We start from the raw sequence: 19,696 nt of genomic DNA on the forward strand, positions 1-19,696 counted from the left end.
TTTCCAAATATTGTGTTTAAGAATATATGTTCTTGTTTATTTTATTCATTTTATTATTATTTTTTTTTTTACATATATTTGATTTGGACTTCCTAAAACAAATACATAATTGCAAAATAATATAAATCTAAACCAACCAAATCCTGAAAAGCTACAGCTTATCTTAACATTGCTTGTATAAAATACAAACTCTCTTGCTTGTTAATCAGTTAATATGAATTTGACTCAGACCTTGCTGACTTGTGGTGAACAATAAATACTGTAGAATAAGGTGTCACTACTTCATTTGAGGGTATGCCTGCCACAGCAGTGGTTTCTGATGAAGCAATGAAGCACTGCGTATCTTTGTCATGCGCATGTGAAGGCCTTAAGCATAAAGGAAATGGGCCTTTTGTGGAATGGAACAAACTGGGCTTACCCTCCATGCTCGTGTTTTGGAGAGGGGGAAAACCAAAGGGCTTTACAGAGATCACAGTCTAATTCTACCCATATGAATGGCCATTGAGAGAAAGGGAGGGGTATTCTGGGTGGCTGTGGCTAACTTGAATAACAACTTGGCACTGTATTTAGAAAGATGGCCATTTTGTTCCTCATTCATTATAGCACAGCAGGACAGCCTGGGAAAACATGGTATCCCTAAAGGCAAAACAGGCAAACCATGAGGAAGAACTATTTGACAACCTGGTAAATTTGTGTGAAAAGAAAGAAGACATTGAATGGAAGAAATTAACTTTGAATTGATTGTTTTTGTCTTTGATTTTAAAACCCCTACAGTGATAAATGATAAGTCAGTGAGAATAAGAGTAGCATCATAAATATGTTTGATTACCTATCAATACTTACTTAATCAAAGGTCAAAAAACCCCAGTTTTATCAGTGTCTCATGAAACTCTGTAGAAGCCTCACTGAAAGTGATTATAAGTGCCTGTATGCTTTAACTTATAGTTAATACCAATAAATCAGTCATTAATGTGCAAAACAATGCCAGCATAAGACCATAATCATTGATGTTTTAGTGATTGCAAATCTTTAATATTAGATCACTGGGCTACCAGTGTTAAAAGGAAACCCAAAACATCCGATCAAATCCCCTTTCCACTGTCTCAGTCTACTCAGGATTCGGACCCCCAGTGATTCCAGCATAGCATCACTTATCTGGTCAGGCAGGTCAGCAGATTTATGGCACATCCCACTGAGCAAAAGAGATTAGTTATGTATTAGTTAGGGGTAAATCCCAAAGAGAAGTTTAATGGAAACCAATGTCATGATTAGTTTGGCTCTTTGTTTTTTTTTATTTCATAGCTCACTTTAAGGCAAAGAGTATTTTTTGTTTCTAAAATATTAACTACCAGTTATAGCACTTTTGCTTTTAGTCACATAAGCCTGTGAAATGTCCACAAACTGATCCATTGCGTTTTTTTAAGGGGGACTATAGACAACGCGCCTTATTGCCTATTCTACAGTGGAATGCATATTGTCCTGAGCTGTCCGCATATCAAAGTAGCCTTACACTAAGTCAACGTAAAAGAACGCCCAGGGCGAAGTGTAAAGTGTGACACGTTAATCTTCTCAAAGTGTGCCGTAGTGTATTACTCACTGAGCCCTCTTGTTGGATTTTTATCCAGAAATTCCTTCTTTACCTTCGTAAATTTGGAAATCTCTGCTTACAGGTATGCTGTTCCTCTTGGGGATGCATTTTCGTACCATGGTTAAAGTGAAGTGCACTTCGTTATAACTTAAATCCGAATATAAATATATTTGATATATAGTCATCCACCTTTAAGAGTAAAACAGAAAATACATTATTTGTTTCATTAATTTATTATAATATTTAAATAGCATTTTATGGTATGTACAAAAGGCAGAAAGAATATTACAGAGAAGTGCAGGGAAGTCTGTGGCAAATGAATTGAAACATTGTCGCATTCATTTTGGTCCTCGAAATCTGCGTCGGTTGTGACCCAGGCCACTTTGTCTCCGTGCACAAACGTACTTTACTATAACCTGCGTACAGTTCTCGCACTTCACCGTGCAACACCAGTGGAACTTGCAGTTGCAGCTGCTCACAGTCTCTGTGCGGATCTCCTCGACGCGCAGACCGCATTCGTGGCACAGTCTTCGACAGCTGTGCTTTTCCCACTGCGACAGATTCTTTCCACTCTGCAAACACTCCCTGCCTTCCGTGCCGTGAAGTCCGAGGCTCAAGTTTTTCGCGCAGTAATCAGGGGAATCCTCTAAATAGATAAGTTCAGAGCGTGCGATACTACTGAACGCGTCCGTAATAGCGCCTCCGCGGTTATCGGCGCTATTCCCTGCACGCATGCGCCGTTTGTCCAGCTCAAGTTTGTGTGCTTGATCGTGCTTTACTTTCAGGTAATTGCCCACCTCACGGAACTCGGCCAGCTGCATCCAGCACGTCTGCATCGCGCAGCTCTCCGACATGCCGTGGCAGCGGCAGATCCTTTTCATAGTCGATTTTACTGCCTGTAACACAGATCTCATTAGCTGTCGGCTGACTATAACAATTAAAATATTTCTAAATATAAATCAAGATTAAAAACGTACCAGACGACCTGCTGCATTGTTATGAAGATTGACAGCAGCACGGGCGTCCTGCCCAGTCTCGAACGCGTCCACATATTGCTTGGAGATCCTCTCTCCGAAATCCACGTTATCACTGCAACCTCCCCAAAGCCAGCCACGGCCCCCTAAGATTAGCCAATACGTGTTTCAGAACCACACACAATTGCCAGATCATTTAATTGATCAAAGTGATAAAAACTACATATATGTAAATGTTGGATTGAACTATTCGTGTAAAATAGTGAATTATGTTATATTTGTAATTATTCTTACCAATTTTACCATTTCTTGAGTTGTCACATCCGCAGTTGTCCAAGTCCCCCAGGCTGCAGTTTCTGGTTAAAGTATACATGACACCAGCTGCGCTTATCGCATGGACAAACGACGTCTCTCTCGTCGCTACAAGAATACACATGAAATCAAGTTAAAGTTATGCCTGGCCTAACGTTAAGTAACACCGATGTATAGGCACAGCCGTTCTCTACATTTTGCATCTTACCACTTCTGAGCCGTCTGTGAGTTGAGAGGTGAAACGTGCTCTCCGGGCAGTTCCACCTGTCCCACGCAAACTGATGCTTGCACTCCTGCATTCCGTTTTGGGCTCCGGCGAGAACACTGCTCGTGTAGCTTAAATAAGCCTGTCGATAAAAGAAAAACAAGACGTCTTTTAAAGGACATGTTATACCAAATATTGCTAATCAAGCGTTGTAGAGAATGTTTTTTTTTTTTTTTTTTGCATAATTGAAAGGACACTTCATCAGTAAAAGTTTGAAGTAAAGCACAACTCTTATTATAGTAAAGAATGACATTAGACATGAGATTTTTACTTACTTTTGGTCCAGTCATGAGCAAATTGTTTACAAGCCTATAAAGGAGAAGAAAGAAGTCAAACATGATGTTAGAAGCATTATTCGCTGTATTACTGCAATAAACTATAACTTAACTAAACCTCTCTGTTCTTACCATGTGTGTCCTAAGAGGGTTTTGTGACAAATAAGGATTATTGATGCCCAGAGAAAGGAGGAAGCCATTTTTTCCCCAAGATCACGTAGTTGCCTGAGTAAATGATGATCTGTTCTATCAGTTGAAACAGGATTTAGAAATTTATACAATCCACATCGTGTCTGATGGGGGTCACCTTTTGTTACAGAATTCCTGACATACTATTGGTCCACAGCTGCCGTCGGAGTGGAGGAAACGCCTCTAGTGAACTTCAAAGGATATCAATATCAACGTGTTTATTTCTCTCTGCGGGCAGCAGTGCATGATAATTGATAGTAATGCATTGATCCAGGGACCCTGAAGAAGGTTTACACCGCGCGCCAATACACTTTTCCTACAGTAAACTTTTTTGTAGGTCAGAGGGGGAAAAAACACACAAACATATGTCCGAAATATTTAATGCTTTCTGAGTTCAAATATGGTACAAACTTAAAGATAAAAGTAAACAAAAACATTTGACCCCAGGTGTAGTAATCACTCAGTCAACTTTGTGTTCGAAATAAGGAACACGTTTTTAAGGTTTAGCAAACAATCTGTGATCTGATATTAAGAATAAAAGTGCACATATAGAACATAAGTACTGAAAATTAATTAGCCAAGGAAAGTGAGTTTTTTTACGAGTTGGGAATATCATTTTCTTGATGTCAGCTTTAAAATAATGTCAATATGTACAAATATACACTTTGGATATTACAGATGGACCAGGGGAGGTTAACTACCTACACGCTGCCTCCTTCGTGAACCGTTACGTAACCGACTGCTCTTATTCCTTTTTGCACAAATGTATTTTTTTACAAATTGTGTGCATTTTTCACACTTCACCGTACAGCACCAGTGGAATTTGCAGTTACAGCTACTCACTATTTCTATCATTTTTTCCTCTACTTTGAGGCCACATTCGTGGCATAGCCTTCTGCAGCTTCGCTTTTCAAACTGCGACAAATTATTGCCACTCTGCAAACACTCCCTGCCTTCAGTTCCGTGCAGTCCGAGGCTCAGGTTTTTCATACAGTAATTTGGGGAGTCCTCCAGGTGTATGAGCTCGCTGCGCGCAATGCTGTTGAACGTGTCTGAGATCGCACCACGGTTCTCGGCGCTGTTCCCAGTGCGCATGCCTCGCTGGTCCAACTCAAGCTTCTGTGCTTGGTCGTATTTGATTTTCAGGTAGTTACCAACGTCCCTGAAGTCAGACAGTTGCATCCAGCACGTCTGAACGCTGCAACTTCCGGACACGCCGTGACACTTGCATGATCTCTTCATCGTCGATTTGATAGCCTGAATGGGCAATATAATATAATATAATATAATATAATATAATATAATATAATATAATATAATATAATATAATCAGGCTCGGTGTCATCGTACGCATTAGAATTGACTAATAAATGTATCATACCTTCTAGTAATGCATAAAAATAAATGGTTATCTTTATTCACAAAAGACAAATATATTTAGACTTACAAGTCTGCCAGCCTCGTTGTTGTGGCGGTTTACGGCAGCACGTGAATCGTGTCCATTTTCCAGCGCATCTACAAACTGCTTAGAAATGTTCTCACCAAAGTGAGCGTTATCACTGCATCCACCCCAAATCCAACCTCGACCTCCTGTAAACACACAAAGCACACGAGAAGCCTTATAAGAATCGTTTCGACTACAAGGCAGGTGTTGCTTTATTATTTTGTATGTTTCCTGCAGTAATATTTGGGCCGTATCAAGCTTACCCATTTTTCCAGTTTTTGAGTCATCACAACCGCAGTTATCAAAGTCTCCCATGCTGCAGTTCTTGGTCAATGTATACATAACTCCAGCAGCACTTATGGCATGTAGAAAAGCTGTTTCTTTGGTAGCTAAATGAAGAAAGAAAGAGAAAGAAAGAAAGAAAGAAAGAAAGAAAGAAAGAAGTTTATTAAAATACGGCACACACACACACACACACACATACATACATACATACATACATACACACACACATATATATATATATATATATATAAAAAATGCCGGTTATTATTGTCCATACCTCTTCGCAATCCTTTATGTGTTGACAGTTGTAATTCGCTCTCAGGACAGTTCCACCTGTCCCATGCAAACTGGTATTTACACTCCTCAATGCCGCGCTGTGCCCCTGCTTGCACACTACTTGCATACACAAGATATGCCTTGGGTCCTGTCATCAGGAAGTTATTCACTGACCTAAATACGCAAAATAGAACAACGATCATTAAACTCGTATTTTCCTGGTAAAGTATAAATACATTTTTTTATTTTTGTACATATTTGTAAATATAATATTAAAATAACATGAATAGGCAGAATTAATATGACTGTACCATGCTGTTGTGGAGAATAATTGGCAGCATACAGACAGGACCAAAGATGCGAGGAGCTGGCAAAAGTCCATTGTTACCAATGCGTCCTCCGATTCTCTTGGGATGCCCTGTTTCAGTGACCAAGGGCTCAAATACTGATGGAGTAATCCAGAAAGAGATAGAAACAATTGACGACGGGCTCGAATGGCCACGGTATTTATACCTTTCGACGAATTCGAATGACAGGCTTTTTCCCAACTTTGACGTTATACTGTGAAATCTAGTGATTCGATGGCGATTTGTTCAGACATAGCAAACAGTAGAGCAGCCGCACTTCAAAGTGACGCTTAATAGCCCCTGATTATATTCTACTTTTACCACGGGGGAATATTTATGCTATGCAGTGTAACTATTACTACTCCTGATACTAACGACAACGATGGTAATGATATTTATTTATTTATTTATTTATTTATTTATTTATTTATTTATTTATTTATTCATTCATTCATTCATTCAAACTTGATAATATCCAATTAAGATGTGTTAAGGTGTAAAATTATCTACACATGAACTGGCATAATGCCTGTTGTCTATTGGAGATGCGTAGTCCACTTAGACAATACACAGGCTTCGGATTTTCCTATTTAGCATTTTCCATTCAAATCATGGGCGAATTCCTTTGCCTTTAAATATTTCTCATCATTCAAACATTTCTGTAATTTTCACAGGTATTTTAGGATTGACTTGGGAATTAAATTCTAAAGATTACAATGAATTTCTGTTAGCTCACGCCTGTGAATAGCATTTAAATGGCTCGTCTATGTCATTTACGAAACGCCAAAAAAAATTCAAAACGGCACGCTAAGGACCACATAAATAACATCAACACTTTGTCACGTGGATGTCAGTAGAATAACTTGGGGACCAGTCTGGTGCGATTCTGAAACACTGATGTTTAGATTTACATTAAATTTATATTTGTATTGACGTTTGTAAGCCCGGAATTTAGTTTTGTATGTTGGACGTGTCTCCTTATTTGCATAGAGCAGATTTTCCACCAAGTACGACTTGTTTTGAAATTTACAAACTCTAAGAGGAGAACCAACGACGAAAATATTGCTACCTAAATAGGTGATAGAGGAATGTGTGCATAGATTAATGGCCAATGGATAACAGCGACAAAATTATTTAGCTTCTAACTACTTTCGATGACTTTTGTAATTATTTCTATATGGAAATGTGACTTCATATCGGCTCTCATGAAAAGATTAATTGCAGAAACCACAAATCATGAGCCAATCAAAATCACTTTAAGAACAGCATTGATTTAATGGTCAGACAATAGATAAGCTCCCGAGCCACTTGGCTCAGCCCGTTTCAAACAATAGTGGGACGCGCAAGTGAGGATAATCCGCACTAATTGGTTATCGGCGACATCAAGCTCTCATAGCGGCTGAAACCCAAACTCCCACACCTACTTGTCAAAAAAACATAAGGACCTGTTAAGCCGTGATCTTTGATGCCATTGCGCTGTAACAAGCAAACACTTTTGCCGACAAGCCATCGTTTTTGAATGGATTTATGGGGCAACAAACTACGATATAACAGTCTAACGCCCGAGGCGTTTTAGATTTATCGATTGACAACTACAGCGATAGCAATGGGAACTAGTCGTGTCTGCTCAACAAAAGTAACGGATGTCTGACCTTACCTTGAGGCAAAAGGTTTCCATTTTGTCTATGCACAGCGAGAACCTCAGGTGCGGTTAATTAAGTGAAAGTGACGGTATTTTGCAATGTGGTACTTCTTTGTAGCTCAACCAAAATGCAACTTGTATAAAATTATCTATATTTGAAACTACCTTCATGTGAGTACCACAGCGAAGCGTCCGTGGGTATTGCCATATTAGTACTTTTAGCATTATGGCATGGTGCAACTTTAATCTTTTCCATTAAGCGCGCTCTCAGGCCAATATTTATGGGAACTTTTAGTCTGATAAGTCGGGTAATAAAACACGATAAACGCAGAGAATTTGGCGCGGGTCTTGAGCCCAGACGACCGAGTGTGTGTTTGAAGGACTGACGCCATGCTCGCTGCGCGTTCATTAAACCATCACACACAGTGCAGGCATCAAAGGCACCCAAGGTGCGATTCCTTACAAGTAATTAGCAAACCTTAAGGTGTGGACTGAAATAAATAAGCAGACTTATGATTGTGTTAATCTATAAGGGGGTTTGTGAGCGAGGCTAAACTAGTAAACTTGTTGCCTTAGACAAATGCACTTTACTTGACTGTCTTTGTAATAACATGAAGCACATTAGAAGTGTTTTTATTTATTTCTTGCCTGCAATGTTCATGGTATAAACCATAACTTGCATTGTTCCACGTATGACTGAAGACTAAATTATCCTCCATCTCCCCACCTTCTGATATATAAAGAAATAACATATTGTTAAACTTCTGGTATGTATTAGAGGATTACAATTTTGTTCTTAAAATCTTAAAATTTCAGTGAGCGTTTCAGTACACAATAGTGGCTTTGATTTTATATATATATATATGAGCTTATTATTATGCATTTATACTTAATAATTTGGCAGGCATTTTTGCAAGATTATCTAAAAGCACAGGTTAATGCTCAAATTAGTTTAATGCACAGATTAATGCACACAAAGAAAAGCCTGTAATTGTTAAAATTCTGTGAGATATGTTTAACATTTAGGAGTTTTAAGTATAGTTTTCCAATAAGGAAATTAATTCCTGTTATTTCTTATGAATTATGAACAGTTAATCCCTCATCAGCCAATTTTATTTTCTTCCTGAAGTTAATGCAACAAAAAAAAGCTACCTGTAAAAAAGGAAAACAACTTTGCATCTTGTAAACATTGTATAATGTTAAAAAGTTAAATATCTTAACGTGACATTCATTAATACATTTAAAATTGGACTCAATGGCAACATGCTGTGGTAAAAGAATTACATTTCCATACAAACTGCAAACTCAGAGAGTATTGGAAATACTACATCTGAAAGAGAGTTTTTCCTTTATTGCTTTGGTATTATGTTAGGAGTTGCAATTATAGTTGGGAGTGAGTCCTTAGGAATGTAACTTTCAAGAATAATGGGACTGAAGATAAAAGATTACACTTCAATATAGCAGCAATTGATTTCTAAGCATTTAATACTTCTCAAAGCTTGATTTGGAATTACGGTTACAGTACCCTGTTCAAGGTTCCTGGTTCGATCCTGGGTTGTCTATATTTACATTTATAGCATTTGGCAGACGCCCTTATCCAGAGCGACGTACAGAAGTGCTTAAATCTCTGTCATTGGATACATTAATGCTGGTTCACTATATGGAGTTTTACATGTTTTCCCTGGCTACTCTAGTTTTTTCTCACCTATAAGAAACCTACCGGTTTGCGCATTGACTATACTAAACTGCTGGGTGCCCTCTGATGGAATGGAATCCCCCCCCCCCCCCCATTTTGCCACTGTGTCCTCATATAAAATCAAATTAAAGGGCAGTTTAATTAGAGGTCTGTTACAATCTAAAACCTTCTAAAGACTTGTACACTCTAAAATCTTCCACATTTATTGCTGACAAAGAAAACTCATTGGCAACAAAGTGGAAACCTCACCAATAAAAAAACTTTCCACTTTAGTCCTCTTTGTTGTGTTGGCAGTGATTTTCAATGCTAAATGATGAAGTTCCTCTCAGATAGATTGGATGCATTTCTCTGTAGATTGATAAACCAAAGGAACACATGCTGCTTCTACGTTTATATGTTACATCATTAATAAAGATTAGCAAGCCCATTCCAGAATCAGTCATGCAAGCCCAAAATATGACACTTTGTCTGTCATGCTTGACCAATGAGATTGTATGCTTTGTATCATGAGCAAATCCACAATTTAGTTATTGCCTATATTAGCTCTTAAATGTATATTAGTCTATAGCGGGCATCACCAAATGGCGGACAGTGGTCCGGATCCGGACCGAGTGACGGGTCTGCCCGGACCCGTTAAAATTCTAATATTATCATATTAAGCATCTCCTTATTATAATCTAATATTATAAGATTATATAAGCTCTTTGATATTAACAAAAAGATAAATCTTTCGTTCATGCACAGTTAATGTAGTTATTACGCCAGGAGTGTCATCAAAAGCCAAGCCAAAAACAGATTGTTTCTGTTCCATACTCCAGAGCAGAAGGTGGCAGTAATGCACCTAATTATGCTGGCAGGACAATTACGATTCAAACTGCTGGCAGGACAGTTACATGCCCAGTTCTCTTACTAGGAACGGAAGATGGAAAGGGAGTAAGGAGAGAGGAAAAAGGGAGCTGCTCAAAGCTCTGCACTTTTCTTTTATTCAGTAAATTCTGCCCTGTTCTATTTTACTTGAAATGTTCTTTTGCCTAACGTTCCTGTGTTATTAATGTAGTTAATGTTTAAAAAAGGGGCAGCTCAAAAGTCTTTTGTTAATTTTTTTTTTAAAGATTAAAATCACTTTTATTTTATTCAAAAGATTCTGAATGTTTTACATTACTTGAAATATAGGCCCTAAGTTCAGGCTGCTCAAAGCTGTGTTTTCACTTTTTATTTATTTTATTCAAAAGAAATTCAGTGTCTGTTGTCTGTTACTTGACATGTAGTAAAGACTACAGTATTGTTTTCCATTCAAGTGCCATACAAGTTCAGACTTTGAAAACACTTGAAATTTAACAATAAATTATATAGAAATGTATGTACGTTATTGATTTTATTAACATGAGGGTACACTATTTTAAGTGACAATATAAGATTCGGACCTTTGCTGGGAGGAAATTTTAGTAACTGGACCTCTTGGAATTTTAATTGAATACCCCTGGTCTATAATATAAAAACTATATTAGTCTATGTTAAAAGTAGATTGTGATACTTTCACCCCTGCTCTGTGGAGGTTGTTGGTGATTTTACTGTTGATTGTTGTTTTAGGGGTTTCCTTCATAACATTCTCACAATGTTTGCCATTAACTTTTTCTGTTTTCATTGACAGACCATATTCTTTATTTTTATTTTGTCATTTAAGTGGCTATGTCCAGTGCTTATGCAGTGGCTCAGAATTTCCGATTTTGTCTTCAAATTTTGTCCCATTGACAGCTCTATGGTCTTTATGTTAACTTGTGCTTTTTATCAACAAATGCAATATTCACAGGCAAAACGGCCCATTGTAATATCTACTGGAAACATGTATTGTACAGTTCATTGTAGATTGTTTGTGTGATGCTTTGGCAATTTATAACACAGCTGCAGCTTACTACTATAATAGCTGTTACACTCAGTATAACGGTTTGTTTTTACTTATTTCCTATCTAGGCAGGCTCTAAGACTAGATGACTAACAAACTCAACCAAAATAGCAAAAAAAGTCATAAAGTGTTGTCATATCACATTTCCAAGTCTATTAGTTCATAAAAAAATTTAAGAACATTACTGACACATTTTACTACTGTGGGTTTTAAGAATTTGTCACCACATATTGCGCTGTGTGAGTTCATATTTTGCCTTTATTTTGTGAACATTTTTTTTAAGAAAGTTGCTATTAATTAAATTTGTTTAAAGATCCATGTTCAAGCACTATCCTGTCACACTTGTTTTTTGAAGGTGACTTTACCATAGTAACCATGCATCACAAGGGGCAGTAATACCCTTAAAATTTAAAAAGAAAACATAAATAGTTAATATTTAATGTGCCATCAAAGGTGCATCTGTTGTGCTTGGCCTTCCTCTTCTCCATCAGGTTAGGGGCTTGTATCTCCTTTTCTCTCCTGTTCAATAGCTGAGAAACAAAGTGAGTTTTGTCTGAATTAGTAAGTACAGTGGCACAGTCCCCATTTTCCATTTTGGTAATGGAACATTATAACAAATAATTATATATTATATAAATATATTTAGGAAATGTGCCAGAGTCTGTGCTGCATTGCTGGGGAAATTTTTTTGGCAGAAGTTGAGCTGTTACCTCTCTACTGACATCTATCTGCTGACATGAGAGTATGTGGTTGAGTGGGCTAGGATGTGCATACAGAGTAGACTTACATTAGAGAAGGAGAGGTGCTTGTATGGAAAAAAAAAAAACATGATGAAAGGGGCAATATTAGAGGTATATTACAACTGAGGAAGCTAACGTGTGGGAAGAGACAGGATGGACAAAACATTGCAGCTGAAGGGAGAATGCTACAGCAGAGCTCCCTACCACACCCCAAAAAGAAAGGACATGCTGTATGGTGTTCTTTGGAATTTACTTACTCTCTTTAGTGGGCAGAGGGTTCTTCTCTTTTGTCTCTGTCTTCTTCAGCTTGGTTTTGTCAAACCTTGCAATCTCTGTGAGATCTGGCTTGTCGGACATGCTAGCTGTCAATAGATTGTCAATAGTAAATTTTACTGGAAATCAAAAAGCTTTTGAATTGTTAATATTTCTAAGTAGTATTTTCTTAATGTTGGTTGGAATTATTCAAGTAAATAATTAAATAATATAGTTTGTGGTTCTGGTCTGTGATAGGTTTCACAATAAACAAAGCTAAGTAAGCTGTGCTGGATTTTGGCTATTGTATGCTATACACATGCATGCCTTCTCACGTATCTAACTCTCTGCCTCTCTCTCTCTTTCTTTCTTTCTTTTTTTTATTTTTTTTTTATTTACATATAACCCATTGTTCTCCATATGTTCTGCTTTATTCATGCCACCAAAAATTCTTATGTAACACCCCTCACTCTTCCCTGCCGAAGTAGTCATTAGTTCTAGTGTGATACATAGCAGAGTCTGTCCTCAGTGCAGAAAGCATAAAACCTGCTCATTGCCTGTCTCTCCTACTCCTGCATCTGCATTCATTCCTCTTTCTCTGCCTCTCATGTCTGCCTTTCAGTCAAATGTAAAATAATTTGCATTTTCCTGGAAAAGCAATCTTGGGTCCCTGATTGTATGCTTTTTTCTTTCTTGCACATTTTCATTTAGATTTATAAGCATTATATAAATACATGGGGCCTTACCGTATGATACAAAAGGGCTGTTTCCAAGCAGGGAAGGAGAGAGAGAGAGCTTGTGTGTGTGTGGGTGTGTGTGAAGGAAGTCTTTGCTGGTGTCTGCATCTCAAACAGGGTGTGGATTTATCAGAGAGAGAGAGGGAGAGAGAAAGAGGGAAAGAAGTAGAATGACTATGACCAGCCCAACCCTTTCTGCTTTTCCTTCCTCTTCTACTTAATATTAAAGTACCATAGGAAATAAAGTTATGATTTTAGAGGTAATTTCAGTAGGACATATTTATTGCAAAGCCTATTACAAAATACGACAGTTTGATAGACATTTAGGCTTTATTTATTTTAATATTTTAAAGTTGAAGTCTTACTGTCTCTAAAAGTCTCTCTTTTTTACTTTGCAAGAATGTTTTATTGTACATTTAAGTTTTATTGTTATATTTTGTAAAGCACTTTGTGATTTTTATCTGTGAAAGGTGCTATATATATATAAACTTTACTTACTTACCAGCAGGAAAAGTATTATGTAATTTTGTGCACTGTGGTGTCTTATATTTACTTATATTTGTGTGCTGTACTGTATATGTGCATGCATTTTGGGGGTCGGCATGCTGGGTGAACGGAACTACGACTATATAAATTGTAAACAAACCCAGAATGTCATGGATGGCTCGGATTATTCCATGCCTGAATACCAGAGGGACTTTCTGGCAGGCATTTTTTTGTCTTGTGCCATGTTTCTTTGATTTTGTTTTATTATCACGTGTTTGTCAAACCCTATACTTCACCTGTGGATTTTATTATACTTTACGTAGACATCGTTTGGCCTGTCTGTGCACGCCGCCATGGATGTCGCTCAGTCCATCTTTCCATGCCACCGTGAACGTTGTTCGGCCCGCCTGACCATGCCGCCGTGTATGTTGCTCGCCCCGTCTGGCCGTGCCACTGTGAACGTAGCGATGTCCATGTGCCTTACCATGTTCCTTGCTCCCTCATGGGACCTCGTCTTTCTCCTTTGCTCTTCCCTGTGTCAGGATCCAGCCCGGACTTTGGCCATGTGCATTTGTTAATGTTCTGTGTTCACGTGTCTGCCCCACCCTTGTCACACCCTCCCCGCCTCTGCACACCTATTCCTTGTGTCTAATTGTCATGTGTATTTAGCTGTGCCTATGGCGGCGCGGAATCCTTGTCATCCCTTGTTGCGTCTTGTGTCGTGTCTTTGTCCCTGTTTTGCTATCACCCATGTGTTTGCCCCACCCTATACTTTACCTGTTCCCACCTCTGCACACCTGTTCCTCATGTCTCCCAATTACCTTCCCTCTTGGTCCTGCATCTTTTTTTTTTTGCTGTGTCCGTGTCATTGCATGCCTAAAGGTTTCTTGGATTTGTTTTTGTTTTATGTGCTTGTTTATTTTGTAGTTCTACAATTTTTTTTCCTTCTTCCCTCATGTTTCCCTGTGTTTGTCCAGTCAAGTTTCTTTCAATGAAACACTTGCTACCTGCCTTCTCTGCATTTGTGTCTGATTTTTCACTCCATGGAGGCACCCTTTTTCTGACACAGAAATTCTTGCATGCTTCTTACTGAGCAAAGACTGTATATTTCTTCTCTTAATAGGACTAGCTACAAAAAAATTCTAATGAATCAGCAGATAGAACCCTTAATTCTTGGTTCAACAAGCAAAGGGGGATAAGGTATGCTCATGTAATTAGTGTGATGGCATCATTTGGCAAATATTCAATTCAATTCAAGTTTATTTGTATAGCGCTTTTTACAATAGACATTGTCTCAAAGCAGCTTTACAGAACATAAACATAGAGCAGAAAGTAAACATAAGGAATGATAAAAGAAATAATGAATAATAAAAGAAAAGGAATAAACAGAATAAAAAAAATTCAAGATTATAATTAGATTTATATAGTTCACAATCTGTATGTATTTATGACCCTATGAGCAAGTCTGATGTGACTCAGGCAGCAGTGGCAAATGAAAAACTCCCTTAAATTGGTAAAGGAAGAAACCTTGAGAGGAACCGGACTCAAGGGGGACCCATCCTCATATGGGTGACACTGGGCATGTGATTGTAATATACAGTCAGATAAATGTTGTATTGGTGTAAGGACCATGGACTTCAGATCTCCTCATCTATCACAGAGTCTAACTGGAGATGTCTCAGGATTCTTAGAGTCGGCCTTGGCTCAGTGGACGTCCAAAGGCTACGTCCCACAGAGGACGTTGGGAGCTGGTACAATGTCTGGATGCCTCGGGATGGGTACAAAGAGGAGAGGGATTAACATATCTGCTATTCATAAAAATGTGCAGGTCTGATGTACTGGTGCATGATATTATAGGATGTATTATGTGTAAGCCTGACTAAGGAGATGAGTTTTTAATCTACATTTAAACTGGGAAAGTGTGTCTGAGCCCCGAACACTATCAGGAAGACTATTCCAAAGTTTGGGAGCTAAATAAGAAAAAAACGCTCTACCACCTTTAGTAGACTTTGATATTCTGGGAACTACCAGAAGTCCTGAGTTTTGTGATCTCAGAGAGCGTGAAGGATTGTAACGTGTTAGAAGACTAGTTAGATACATGGGAGCTAAACTATTAAGAGCCTTGCACGTAAGTAGCAGCAGTTTGTAATGAATTCTAAACTTAACAGGTAGCCAGTGTAGAGATGATAAAATTGGGGTTATATGGTCATACTTTCTTGTCCTAGTGAGAACTCTGGCAGATACATTTTGGACTAACTGTAGACTATTTATTAAAGATGCAGGACAACCACCTAGTAATGCATTACAATAGTCCAGTCTAGAGGTCATGAATGCATGAACTAGCTTCTCAGCATCATAGGCAGACAGGATGTTTCTCAGCTTGGCAATATTTCTAAGGTGGAAGAAGGCTGTTTTGGTAGTATGGGCTCCAGCTTTATGTAACACTTCTTTCAGTAGTTTCGTTGGGATGGGGTCTTTTGAACATGTTGTTGATTTAGCTGTAGTTTTTTTTAAAAGACAAGTTGCTGTCTAATATAACACAGAGGTCTTTCACTGTCGAGCTACTAGTGACAGTACATCCCTCTAAATGGAAGTTAAGTTGTGAGAGTTTCTGTGCACTGGTTTTTGGACCTATAAGTAGTATTTCTGTCTTATCAGAGTTTAACAACAGAAAATTGCAGTTCATCCAGTCTTTTATCTCTCTAAGGCATTGAGTTAATTTGGACACTGTGGCTATTTCATCTGGTTTTGATGAGATATATAACTGTGTGTCGTCAGCATAGCAATGGAAACTAATCCCATGTCTTCTAATAATGTTCCCTAATGGAAGCATGTATATCGAGAAAAGCAGAGGTCCTAGAACTGATACTTGAGGGACCCCATAATTAACTGGTAGTAAACTGGAGGATTCACCATTTAATTCTACAAAATGGTATTGGTCTGACAGGTAGGATCTAAACCAACTTAAAGCCTGTCCATGAATACCTGTGTAATTTTGTAATCAATCTAGAAGTATGTTGTGGTCTATAGTGTCGAATGCAGCACTAAGGTCAAATAGAACTAATAAGGACATACAGTCTTGGTCCGAAGCTAAGAACAAGTCATTTGTAACTTTAACAAGTGCTGTTTCTGTGCTGTGGTGGGGCCTGAAACCTGACTGAATATTGTTCTCCTGTAAGAAGGAGCTCAGTTGAACAGACACAACCTTTTCAAGTATTTTAGACATAAACGGAAGGTGTGAGATAGGTCTGTAATTTGATAGTTCATTTGGATCTAAGTTAGGTTTTTTGATGAGTGGCCTAATAACTGCCAACTTGAAAGACTTCGGGACGTAACCTAAAGATAACGAGGAGTTAATGATATTAAGAAGAGGCTCACCAGCTTTATGTAACACTTCTTTCAGTAGTTTCGTTGGGATGGGGTCTTTTGAACATGTTGTTGATTTAGCTGTAGTAATAAGTTTATATAACTCTTCCTGTCCTGTACTTATAAAGCTCTGTAAAGCCTTAGGTGAGATTGTGTCACTAGTTGCTCTCGTATGTTGAGCGTCACCTATTTTATTCCTGATACTTTCAATTTTATCAGTGAAGAATCTCATAAAATCCTCACTACTAAACTGTGATGGAATAGTGTGTTCAGATTTCTGTTTTTTTGTTAAACAAGCCACTGTGCTAAATAAAAACCTGGTATTGTTCTGGTTATTTTCTATGAGTTTGCTCAGGTGCTCAGCCCTAGCAGCTTTTAGAGCCTGTCTGTAGCTGGACATACCGTCCTTATATGCAATTCTAAAAACCTCTAATTTAGTTTTTCTCCATTTCCGTTCGAGGTTATGGGTTTCTCTCTTGAGGTTGTGCGTATGACTATTATACCACGGTGCAAGTGTTTTATCTCTAACCTTCTGTAATCTAACTGGGGCAACAGTGTCTAATGTGCTAGTGAATATAGCGTCTATGCTGTTAGTCATTACATCTAGGTCGTTTGTGTTTACGGGTACAGTAAGAAGTCCAGACAGATCAGGCAGGTTATTTGTGAATCTGTCTTTAGTGGTCGGAATAATAGTTCTACCGAGTCGATAACGTGGGGAGACATAGTTAGTCTGTTCTACGGGTAGTGTGTACATTATGAGGTGATGGTCTGTGATGTCATCACTTTGGGGAATGATATCTATATCAGTGACATCTATTCTATGTGATATTATTAAATCTAGTGTGTGTTTACGTCGATGAGTTGCTCTAGTGATGTTTTGTTTAAGCCCAAGTAAGTTTAGTAAGTCCATAAATGTGAGTCCTAAAGCGTCGTTTGTGTCGTCAACATGAATGTTAGTCTCCAATTAATGCTTTGTCGAAGTTAACCAGTAGGTCTGAGAGAAAATCTGTGAATTCTCTAAGAAAAACTGTGTAGGGTTTTTTTTTGGAGTGCATGTGCGATAGTGTAACATTAAGGACAAGCACTTCAAAAGAACTAAATCTATGCTGTGTTCTCTGGGTAACAGTAAGGAAATCACTAAAGATAGTGGCAACACCACCTCCACGGACAGTCTGACGAGGCTCCTGCTTATAGATATATCCTGATGGTGTAGACTCGTTTAGACTGATGTATTCATTTGGTTTAATCCAAGTTTCGGTAAGTCAGAGTGCAGTAAGGCTATTTTCTGAGATCAGTTCATTTACAATAAATGCAAGCGATCTAATGTTCAGAAGCCCAAACCTTAAGAACTGTTTTTGTTTGTTTCTTTGGCATTTTTCTGTTCTAATTACAGTAAGATTATTTCGAGAACTCACATATTTACTTTTTGAGCTCACTGCTCGGGGAACAGACACAGTTTCTGTAGGGTGAGCTATGTGTGCATTTTTTGTGTCAATGTGCAATTTAAATTTAAAGAGTAGTTTACCAGTCAGAAGGTGTTCAGCGCCCTGGAGATGTGGTCCGAGAGGATCTCCGCTCCAACTCTGCTGGGGTGCAGGCCATCAGCACGGAATAGCCTAGGACGCTCCCAGAAAACATTCCAATTATCAATAAAGAGTAGTTTCTGAGCCTGACACCATGACTGTAACCATTCGTTTAAAGCGAAAAGTCTACTGAACCTTTCAATTCCTTGCTGGTATGTTGGAAGCGGTCCAGACACGATGATCCTCGCCGTGGGTGCTGTGCTGCGAACCGTCTCCACTAGGGTGTTGAAGTCCCTCTTCAGGATCTCCGACTACCTCAGGCTGGTGTCGTTCGAGCCGACATGAAGAACCACAGCTCTGGTGTTTTTGCTCACGACTCTATGTACCTGTGCAGAGACATCAAGAACACGAGCATCAGGCAAGCAGTGAGTGCGAGCCTTACCTTTAGCCAAAGTAGCACAGACGTGTCGAACGATGGAGTCTCCGATGATCACATTGTCGCAGTCCGTCTTGCGAAGGGGGGCGAAGCGGTTCTGGGTGGGGATCTCGAAGACCGGCGGTGGTGGTTTAGGGGGGCGGTCCTCGGCGCCGGCGTGAACAGCTCCTGGGCAGGCCACTTCATGGGTGTGTTGGGCCTGGACAGAGAAACACACGGGGTAGAGGTGGAGGGAGTGGTAATTACATCCCGGGGGTTTACCTGAGACAGGTGAGCGACCGACTGGGGAGCTTCCAGCGCGGCTTTCCGCTCCCCGCAGCTCGGCCTGCTGCACCTGTAGTTCGCAGATCTGCTTCTCCACAGCCTCCAGCTCCAGTTCTACCGAGTGCAGCTCCAATGCATCCTCACCTGCACTCAAATGCAGAGACGTAACCGACATGATGTTACAGAGCAAGTACAACAGATTGTACTAGTGGTAGCTGAGCTAACAGGCTAGTTGTGCTAGCTGGCTTAACCTATTTATTTATTTATTTATTTATTGTCTATCATTTGCTTCTAAAAGATGAGAATGGATGTGGAGGAGAACAGAGTGGGAGAGAGCCACTGGACTGAGCAGGTCAACTCCCTGCCTCTCACTCCAGTCTGTGAAATGAAAATGTGGAAGATGCGAGAGCTTGTACTAGCGGTAGCCGAGCTAACAGGCTAGTTATGCTAGAAGGCTAGAAGTGGGCGCTGCGAGACAAGTAAATACGATGTCAAGAAGTAAGATGTAAGTAGGTTAAAGTGTACACTCAAGATAACTCGGAATTGAATAAAAAATACTCAGCCAAGCATATAAATTGGAAGATGCGATAGCTCCAAGTCTGCTGCCAATAAGAAAGGCACAATTTATAATTTGCCAATTTATTAAAATGGCTATTCTGTGTATTTTGATTGTGCTTGCATTATAATAAAGTTGTG

At 39.0% G+C, this 19,696-nt stretch overlaps 3 protein-coding genes across 6 annotated transcripts; all 3 read right to left on the bottom strand.

Moving 5' to 3' along the window:
* Nucleotides 1-1,825: 1,825 nt before the first annotated feature.
* Nucleotides 1,826-3,833, bottom strand: LOC113635592 (protein Wnt-8a). The gene is made up of 6 exons (XM_027135105.2): nt 3,547-3,833; nt 3,415-3,448; nt 3,083-3,221; nt 2,857-2,982; nt 2,566-2,708; nt 1,826-2,484 (listed from the first exon to the last, which is right to left on the bottom strand). Exons 1-6 carry the CDS (start codon nt 3,612-3,614, stop codon nt 1,927-1,929), a joined length of 1,068 nt encoding a protein of 355 aa, XP_026990906.1. The 5' UTR covers nt 3,615-3,833; the 3' UTR covers nt 1,826-1,926.
* Nucleotides 3,834-3,967: 134 nt separating this feature from the next.
* On the bottom strand, nt 3,968-8,378 carry wnt8a (wingless-type MMTV integration site family, member 8a). Of its 4 annotated transcripts, none has more exons than XM_047802695.1 (6): nt 7,763-8,378; nt 5,920-6,026; nt 5,610-5,782; nt 5,311-5,436; nt 5,051-5,193; nt 3,968-4,860 (listed from the first exon to the last, which is right to left on the bottom strand). In XM_047802695.1, exons 1-6 carry the CDS (start codon nt 7,820-7,822, stop codon nt 4,297-4,299), a joined length of 1,173 nt encoding a protein of 390 aa, XP_047658651.1. In that variant the 5' UTR covers nt 7,823-8,378; the 3' UTR covers nt 3,968-4,296. The 4 variants fall into 4 exon arrangements, with proteins under 4 accessions (XP_047658651.1, XP_026990904.2, XP_026990902.2 ...); XM_027135103.2 differs by having other exon boundaries at nt 7,613-8,378; XM_027135101.2 differs by having other exon boundaries at nt 5,920-6,053; nt 7,763-8,377.
* A 2,325-nt stretch (nt 8,379-10,703) lies between these two features.
* On the bottom strand, nt 10,704-13,083 carry tmsb2 (thymosin beta 2). Its single transcript, XM_027135106.2, has 3 exons — nt 12,935-13,083; nt 12,194-12,298; nt 10,704-11,726 (listed from the first exon to the last, which is right to left on the bottom strand). Exons 2-3 carry the CDS (start codon nt 12,291-12,293, stop codon nt 11,689-11,691), a joined length of 138 nt encoding a protein of 45 aa, XP_026990907.1. The 5' UTR covers nt 12,294-12,298; nt 12,935-13,083; the 3' UTR covers nt 10,704-11,688.
* Between the last annotated feature and the right edge of the window lie 6,613 nt (nt 13,084-19,696).

The sequence above is a fragment of the Tachysurus fulvidraco genome, chromosome 17 (genome assembly GCF_022655615.1).
Source record: "Tachysurus fulvidraco isolate hzauxx_2018 chromosome 17, HZAU_PFXX_2.0, whole genome shotgun sequence".
In the NCBI taxonomy this organism is placed as follows: domain Eukaryota; kingdom Metazoa; phylum Chordata; class Actinopteri; order Siluriformes; family Bagridae; genus Tachysurus; species Tachysurus fulvidraco.